The 10052-nt window shown below is 35.2% G+C and overlaps 1 protein-coding gene across 1 annotated transcript; it reads right to left on the bottom strand.

The window, feature by feature from the left end:
* Positions 1–2778: 2778 nt before the first annotated feature.
* On the bottom strand, positions 2779–4274 carry h2bk1 (H2B.K variant histone 1). The gene is made up of 2 exons (XM_081352528.1): positions 4143–4274; positions 2779–3055 (listed from the first exon to the last, which is right to left on the bottom strand). The coding sequence occupies exons 1-2, from the start codon at positions 4257–4259 to the stop codon at positions 2819–2821; spliced, it is 354 nt and encodes a 117-aa protein (XP_081208654.1). The 5' UTR covers positions 4260–4274; the 3' UTR covers positions 2779–2818.
* Between the last annotated feature and the right edge of the window lie 5778 nt (positions 4275–10052).

The following is a 10052-nucleotide window of genomic DNA, read 5'->3' as shown; positions in this document are numbered from 1 at the left end:
TCGGGGGACTCCCCAACCCACCCCCGCTGTTAAAAAAGTAACTCAGTTACTTTTACTCGGAGTACATTTTAAATGAGCTACTTTTTACTTTTACTTGAGTAGATTTTTCGACCGGTACTTTTACTTGTACTTAAGTAAAAAAAAATTGTAGTAATAGTACTTTTACTTGAGTAGAATATTTTATTACTCTTTCCACCTCTGGCGTTTATGATAGCCGCATTGTCCCGTTGCTCAAAAAAAGCTCGCAATTCTGTTTTATAGCCGGTTGGTCCTAACGTTTTGAGTAGATTATTGAAATTTAGTAATGAGGTGAAATTTGTAATGAGGTTAGGGCGACGCGGTTGCATTTTCTTTCTGCAAAATTGCTTTCTCTCGTTCTTTCGAGCGCCCAGAACTCACAATGCATGGTGTATGTTGCTCTGTTGATTGTGTACGACCGGGCACCCTCTTCATTATGGCAATTGAGAGGTTCATATTTCAACCTAATAGCTCTCGATAACTTTAACAATTGATCACAACCTCATTTTATTGCGAGCCGAGTTAATACACGCTTCCCTGCCAAGTAGAACATTTTCTAATGATGTACTTGTGCACCAAAACAATGCGGGGCCCAGCGCCTGCATTAGTTACTAATGTCCCCATCCGTAATGTGCTTATACCACCCAAAAGAGAGAGAGAGAGGGAGAGTGTGTGCAAGAATGAAATGAGCGCATGGGGATCTATGAGGGAACCGCAAGATCAAGGGGAACATGGTGATGATGACGATAACGCTTAAGACGTTGTCATTAATGACACCATCACCCTCGCTGCTGTAATATGTCCATAGACATGCCATCATTAGCATATATAAGATCATCAGTAAGGCTTATCGTAGGAGCCGGAGAGGGAGGGCTGGGAATACAGAACACCAGAATTCCTCAGATTTCCCTGATTAATGAAGGGCAAAACATGATTTGTTTTCACCAAAGCTTCCTCCTGTGAAATACTTCATTGGTCAGCTACTAGACTGTAAAATGGACAAATTATTATACCAGTATGAGCTTTTTAAATACAAAAATAAAATCGTAGGTCTATTTAATGCTTCTCATTATGGTTTCTCAAATGCATGAGTTTCTCACAATGCATGTGACCCGTATAGCTTTGTCTCTCAGTCTCACCTTATATATAATTTCATGTCCATAAATACACTTCACAGGGAGTCATGTTGGAAAATCCAATTACTGCAGTTCAAATTGAACATTTGTCAGCATTTATGTAAAAGTTATTCATTACAGTTTGCTAGCACCTTATGGTATGTGTGATTAGTTTTGTAGCTATACAGTTGGGCATATTTCCCATACATTTAGTAAGAAAATGTTGCACTTACAAATAATTAAAATATCAGTCAAAATGACATATCATATGTTTGCTACATAAAAATATAATAGGAATATCAAAATAATTTTGCCAGAATATATCGGGTGAAAGAAATGTCCAATTGTCCTGACATAACTTCCCATGAAGTTTTTGATTCACTGTGATTTCTTTTGTTTGAAGTACAGAGAAATTAAAATGGCTTTGTGGTGTAATTGTGCTGTTTGTTCATTAAATTCAACTTTAAAAAAAAAAAAAAAAACTTTCCCATGTAAAATGAATCCAGTGTTGAAAACAAACTCATGCACATGGCAAATGAAAGTGTTGCTCCCATCCGTTCCAGTCTGTGACTACTTGACTTTAGCCTACCTCATGAAAAAGTCTAAATTATATTCCGTGAGTTGCTCAGGTCTCAATAGTGTTGAAATGACTCCATCTAGTGGCGAAAATACAACACTACAGTGTGAAAGATCTCTGCACATAACAGAAAGATGCACTTTATTGATCCCTGAGGGTAAATTCAATTGAGATATTCATGTCCTGATTTGCAAGATATTATACACTCCAAACTGTATGCGATCACTATGGCTAAGCTATAAACCTTTAAGAAGTTCAGAACAAAATTGCAGCTTGAATGAAACACTTTGACTTCCATTGGCCACTAAGTCACATTTTAGCCCAATTATACCTTCAATACATATTGAGATGAAGAATCTTAAAGGGATAGTTCACCCAAAAATGAAAGTTTTGTCATCATTTACTCACCCTTATGTCGTTCCAAACTCGCAAGACTTTCTTTCATCTTCAGAACACAAATGAAGATCTTTTTGATGAAATCTGAGAGCTTTCTGTTCCTCCATTGACAGCTACGCAACTACCACTTTGACCCTTTAAAAAGTTCATAAAGAGATCATAAAACTAATCCATATGAATTGAGTGGTTTAGTCCAAATTTTCTGAAGAGACTTGATCGCTTTATTTGATGAGCAGATTTAATGGTAGTTGTGTAGCTGTTGTGTAGTGGTAGTTGTGTAGCTGTCAATGGAGGGACAGAAAGCTCTCAGATTTCATCAAAAAGTTCTTCATTTGTGTTCTGAAGACATGAGGGCGAGTAATTAATGACAGAATTTAAATTTTTTGGTGAAATTATCCTTTAATAAAACTAACAATCATGTAAAGAATATTCCGTAGTACTATGGTAACAGCATGGACATTTATAAACTAATATTTAATCAGCAAAAATCAGTTGTTTTGTGTAGTATGGTATACATGCAAATAATCTGATACCATTCTATCCCTCAGTGCTGTGTTCTTCTGCTCTCACAAATAAACCTGAGCAAAAGAGATTGCTTTCTAAACCAGAATAACGAATACCGGTTCCACCCAATTTTCTGTGTGCATTTATTAATATTGAATAGTGATTGCAAACATGGCCTTTACATTTTTTTTGGGCAGCTCTCAGGTGATCACTTGGAGCTGGTGTATTTGGTGACGGCCTTGGTTCCCTCTGACACGGCGTGTTTGGCGAGTTCCCCGGGCAGCAGGAGCCTGACTGCGGTCTGCACCTCTCTGCTCGTGATGGTGGAGCGCTTGTTATAGTGCGCCAGCCGGGACGCCTCTGTAGCGATGCGCTCAAACACGTCATTAACAAACGAGTTCATGATGCTCATGGCCCTGCTGGAGATACCAGTGTCTGGATGAACCTACACACACACACACACACACACACACACACACACACACACACACACACACACACACACACACACACACACACACACACACACACACACACACACACACACACACACACACACACACACACACACACACACACACACACACACACACACACACACACACACACACACACACACACACACACACACACACACACACACACACACACACACACACACACACACACACACACACCAACAACAGTTCTGTGATTAAAATAATACATTTTAACATATATTAATGAGGGAAAACAACTCTTCAATATAGCCAATTGACCTAATAACTGTGGGCCGCTTACAGGTTCCAAGCAACGATGAAAATTTAAAAAGCAGTTCAGTTCAAAAACCAAAAAAATAATAATAATTTTACATCATGACGTAATCACATGGTGGGGTGTTTATGTCTTTTGGTTATATTTTAGTAGTACTGTCAAATCGATTAATCACATAAAAGAGAGTCAAAGAAAGAAAGAAAGAAAGAAAGAAAGAAAGAAAGAAAGAAAGAAAGAAAGAAAGAAAGAAAGAAAGAAAGAAAGAAAGAAAGAAAGAAAGAAAGAAAGAAAGAAAGAAAGAAAGAAAGAAAGAAAGAAAGAAAGAAAGAAAGAAAGGAGTGTCCCAGTCATAATTCTATGGATACTGCCATTTAGAACCTGGATAAAAGTTACATTATACAATATACTTACATTAATTGGATGAAAAGGTTCTTATGATATACCAATTTTTTTTAATAAATACAATTTCGTTTTCGTGTTGGTATTAATTGACTAAATTAATAGGCTAATCGAGTTGTAAACATTGGTTCCCGAATCGGACAGATCTAAAACAAACGGTTCTTTGTTCAGTGAGTCAAAAAGACGCATAACTCGAGAACCTCTCGGAGCGATTCAACCGATACATCGAAAAGATTCGACTCATAAGAATGATTCATTCACGAGTCCATCGCGATTGCACGTGGCGTCAAACGCAGGTCATCAATCAACATGTACAGTAGAAATCATCCGTTTGAAAGGTATTCTTTGATAATCTTTATGATTTATGAAAACTCACCTACCTGCTTCAAAACTTTGTAGATATACACTGCATAAGTTTCCCTCCTCTTTGCTCTCCGTTTAGTTGTTTTTTTGTCTCCTGGTACTTTTCCTTTTTTTTTTGCTCCTTCATTAGACATACTGGATTTTTCTTTTTATTAATAACACTAGGCACTATTTGTTGCTTTCAGCTACGTGTTTGCCGCTTCGGCAGGTCTTCAGCAGGCCTTCATCAGCCATTTATGACGTTTACGGAAGTGTACACTAATTGGAAAGCGTCTGCTCTCAATCTCGCGTGGCGAACGGAAGTCAGATCACCACTCACTCAGCCTTCAGGATATCCAGTAAGCGTCCAAGTCGTTTTATTTTGCTACATCCTCCTCCTATGTCACATTTTAGTTGATAAACATCTAATTTAAAGGGGTAGTTAAGCCAAAAATGAGAATTATCAATTACTCACCCTCATGTTGTTTCAAACCTGTATGAGTTTTTGTTTTTCTTCTTCTCCATATATTACAATGGAAGTCAATGGGGTCCATCAACCGTTTGGTTACCGACATTCTTCAAAATATCTTCTTTTGTGTTCAGCGGAAGAATGAAACTTGTACAGGTTTGGAAAAACATGAGGGTGAGTAAATTATGACAGAATTTAAATTTTTGGGTGAACTATGAACTAAACCATAACAAATATGCCAATAACATTTATTTAACTCTTTCTTATCCTTGTTTATAAAACTAAAGATATCATACTGCCATAAGAGGAATATTGCACAATGAATGAGCTTGACTTTTTATCTTCCATGATGAATGACCCAGAAATAATTAACTAATTAAATGATTAAATGACAAAGTTAAGACACTGTTACAAAATTGCATTAAAAATGTATGTTTTAATTTCCAAGATGATAACTGGTTACTGATATTGATGAATTAAACAGTCAACCTAGCGACGTCATGTTTCAAAATGAAGTATGTTGTTACATTTTACAGTGTTTTGCATATTATAAAAAAAAGTAGTCTCAGAATAGTATGCCGTTTGATATCCAGTGTTCTGTTGCATTGCTGAGAGTTTTTGCGCATTATATTTCATGCCGTTGTATGATTTGATTTTTATTTTTCGTCAGGACTTCAACTGTCATTTATATTTATTGCTGCTTTCTGTATTCAGCCATAGTTACACCAAATATCACTTTTGGAATCCATAAAACATCTGGCCAAAGAAGAGACAAGGTTCAGGTGGTGAAAGGATGCAAATGGCTCGTCACGCCTACAGTTAATTAGCTTCCGGCATAATATGCCAATTACGTTAAAGAGCTGCACCTGCAGATACAGCACATCATTACAGCACACCAAATTATGAGAGGCTAATATCTGTGCTGTAACTTTTACAATTTTGAACTTCAGGAGAGCCTACTTTACTGGTCTAACTAGTAAATAATTGAGTTTTGTTGTAGTGTGTATTATATGCGAGTGCTGTCAATCAAATGCCAGTGTTAAAATATGATTCCCCGGTTTCACAGACAAGGCTTAAGCCTTGACATATCTTAACCTGTCAGTGCTATAGATAGTTCAAACATGCATTTTAACCTGGGACTAAACTTAAGCCTTGTCTGTGAAACCAGAGGTTAGAGTCTGAAACCTTGTGAGTGGTCGACCAATCACAACAGACTGGGCCATCTGACCAATCAGAGCAGAGTAGGCTCTGGGAAATGCGGCATTTAGAGAGACTGAATCCTTATTGAACCTTTTCAGACACTGAGAAAACCGGTGATGCTGCAATGTATATTTTGAGAAAATACTACCTTGGAAGCATGTAAACCTATTCTAAGTGACATCTAGGGCTGTTTTCGACTAAGGATTTTCATAGTCGAATCTGATTCGTTAGATTTTGCCGTAGTCGACTGATAGTCGAACCTTTTTTTTTTTTCTTTTTTTTTTTTTAGATAGCAGCTAGATTTTTTCCATTTCAAACAAAAGAGCTAAAAAAACACATATATATCACACATATATCATAACATTTCATAAACATGAGGAGCAATATGAGAGAGAAATTTGGTGATGGTTGTTTAGGTACATTAAACCACGTAAAGCTTTTTCACGCCCATGAGAACCGCGTGGAGTCAACTCACAGCCGCTCCGCAGCCCTGCTGAAAATGTGAAGCAGAAACGCTTAATATCAGATAACGTCCATAATAATTGGACTCTGGGTTCGATTTTTTTTTATCATTTTAAGTGGTTATGTGGAGCAACATGAGAGGGGAATTTGGTTATCATTGTTTAGGTACATTAAACCATGTAAAGCTTTTTAACGCACATGAGAACCGTGTGGAGTCAACTCACAGCCGCTCCGCAGCCCTGCTGAAAATGTGAAGCAGATTTTTGAATACATTTTTATTTATTTACATTAGTAAGCTACAGGACATCGTCTTTCAAAACATGACCTGAAAAAATAAAATAAAAATGGTACCCAGCCCTTCTGAAAATGCGAATGCGTCTCTGTCCCCAGCACATTTCAAACCAAACTGACGCCCATGTATTCGACTATGAGGTTCATAGTCGAATCAGACCTCTCCGAATCGAATCGTCGAATCCTCGACTATTAGAAGTCAGCCCTAGATCCAAAACAAAATTAGGAACTTTTAAAATGCATTATAATAGGGGCACTTTAAATATCTTGTTTAGTGTTCCCTTCATGTTCATGATCATTGATCCGGTTTTGTTGCCTATGTAGCACTGCATCAGCAGGAGATGTGGCACACACTCAATAAACCATCAATACAAATCACAGAACTGTGTAAAAGACTTTTAGTCCTGTTGACTGTGATTATGACCCACTTTACCCAGAGATGGTGCATCTGGGAGGTTCCCCAAATGTGTTGTCTCTCAGGAGAGACCATGTAAAGAAAGATCCGGTTCTGCTGGCACTGACTGATGAATGTAAACTGCCATTTATTATCTTGTTTTTATACCTTCATCCCTGAGTGATAAGCATGAGTGTTGTGTATATGATTACAAAGTGACTCATATGTTTGGACTGGAAAAGGTCATCCTGTGCAGTCAGCCAACAGTTTGATAAAATTGCAGTGTGAATTGCTTGAATTAAGTCAGGGCATCATAAGCAAATAAGAAAATCACATACATCTGCCTGGCTGAGTAAAGAACTGTATTTAGAATATCAATCTTTTTAAATTGCATATCTATTTATGTTTACATTTCTTTGTAGGTGTGCATGTCTCAGTTTAGTTTGCACAATTCATTTGAATTTTAATAGCACTTACTTGGTATGTAATATGCCTTGCCTGGTCTGTCTGTTTTTTAAGTTTTGAACATAAAGGTTTGCTCTGCTTTTCAGCTTGTGACCAGCGATTTGTGTGCTGCAGGGTTTTCCTCCTCGTGTTCAATTTCACGTTTTTTGTTACTGGACGAGACCTTTTGATATTTTCAATTTCACAGTCCCTCCGATCTGACAAGTTCATTGTACGGCAAGACTGATGTGCACCCTCAGGTTTAAGACTTCTCTCCACTTCCAAGAAAGGTGGTTTATCCTTTCTTTTATCCTCGCCTTTATCTATTTACAGCAGACATTTTTTTTACCTGAGACTCAAACTTTGCAAGAAAAAAACATTACCAAACATACAGTATGTGATTACTTGATAGAAGGCCTCGTCATCAGTATTTGTGTTAATGCATTCTGTTAGTTAATCTGTATGTTTTGTCCAGACCTTCTCTAGTCATTTTTTTAATTTCTTTGAAGAATGCATTTCCTGGGAGCAGTCTTATTTTAGTATTATTTATATACTATTAAAGTATTTAATAATAGTAAAATATATATATATATATATATATATATATATATTTATTTATTTATTTATTTATTTATTTAAAACCTATATATAAATAAATAAATATATATATATATATATAAATTTATTTATTTGTGTATATATATATATATATACACAAATAAATACATTTATTTTTATATATATATTTATTTATTTGTGTGTATATATATATATAAATATATATCTATATATATAAATATATATATATATATATTTTTTTATATATATATATATAATATATATATATATATATTATTTTTTACATATATATATATATATATATATATATATATATATATATATATATATATATATATATATATATATATATATATATATATATATATATATATATATATATATGTGTGTGTGTGTGTGTGTGTGTGTGTGTGTGTGTGTGTATATATATATATATATATAAAAAAAATTATATATATACACACACAGACACACACACAGACAGACACAGTGTTGTGGTCAGAATTAATCAAAATAACTTCCCTCCCTCTTGCAACAAGATCTCTCCTCTTCTCTGATGATGTGTAAAACCTGTCACTCACCTGAGATCCACCAATAGCAAACCACAACCATCCATCCAATCAATTCCAAATAGACAAAATCAAGACCCGCCCTACATTTTTTTTTTTTCTTCTTCGAGAAGCCGTTTCACGCAATATGTCACAATTGGGAAGAAAAAATTATCGCAATTTTTAAAAAGACTCTAAATAAACAATTTAATTTTGTTTCTTTTCGGATTTTGATACATTTTAATCAGTTTTTCGCCATAAATAGCTGTGGTAGCTGATATGGCATTACAGTAAATTCTAATAAAACACTGACCCAACATCTTGAATGAAGTTGTAAATAAAACAAAGAAGTATTATTGGAATATGTTTTGCAAGATAATACTTCTTCAGTCATTCTACTTCAAAAATTCAACGTTACTTACCATTTTTCTGTAATTATTTGTGAAATTGTCTAGCATTTTTTTGAGTGAAAATTGTTTCAATTAAATAGATTGTTTTAATAAATTGTTTCAGTTGTATTCAATTCAAGTAAATCCTACACAAAAATGTTTTCAGTGTAACTGAAGTGTAAACTGCTGTGTTCTACTGTTAGTTGCAACACAGATTTAGATTGCGTTAGATTGGCCGCAGGTGTGGGATGATTTATTTCCTGGGTCAAGCAGTGTGGCCAGTGTCATTATGCTCACCGTCGCTTCTCAGTAAGCAGTCTCAAGAGGCTGCTGCAAAACTGCAAAGCTTCATGATCCTTTAGTGTTTACAGCATATCTCAGCACGTATGAGAAGTGACCCTTTATCTCAGTTTTAAGATGCTTGCACTTTCATATTAGCTGCAGCATCCGTCTTAAATCATCGTTCTCGAGAGTGGATGTCTCACTCCTGCTTTTGAGCTGACTTCAGCGATATTCTCGGCTGAATGGGATTTTGAGTGTGTTCCAACTGCCCATTAAACAATTCTCTTTTTTTTATCTGGTAAATGACATGTGTATTGTGAGTGTTCTTTTTTTTATGTGTGGATGTCCACTGCTGTATCACTTTTTTCTCATGTCTTGCCCTTCATTGCTTGTAATATTCAGAGACGACTGAGCAGTCATTAGTCTTTTGGCTCCTGCATACATGATATATTTCATGCAGCATAAAACTGTCATCATTTCTACTTTTCATATTTTTTCAAACCCACATTCCTCCATTGAACACAAAAGTTGATGTTAAACAGCATGTTCATGCTGCTCTTTTCCATGTAATGAAACTTGTTACATAATATATTGGTTCTATATCGGTTATCAGATATTTAAATTGATTTATCGGACAATATTTATCTGACTTTTAACTGTGCATGTTCATTTTACTATTTTTATAAATGCATGGCTTTGCTATCATCTAACATTTACTTCTTAAAATTAATCTTTTTTTCACCATTTAAATTGTTGTGATGCCTAAACTCACATTTCAGACAATTAATTCTGTTTGTAAGTATTATGTTTAAAATAGTATTATTTGCTTTTTATTTACTTTTTGTAATTTTATTTTATGTAGACAAAATAGTATAGAAATGTAATGTCAT

The sequence above is a fragment of the Scardinius erythrophthalmus genome (genome assembly GCF_964197995.2).
Source record: "Scardinius erythrophthalmus genome assembly, chromosome: 22".
NCBI classification, from domain to species: domain Eukaryota; kingdom Metazoa; phylum Chordata; class Actinopteri; order Cypriniformes; family Leuciscidae; genus Scardinius; species Scardinius erythrophthalmus.
The sequence above is the reverse complement of the archived record's forward strand: the minus strand, read 5'-3'. Positions and strand labels throughout refer to the sequence as shown.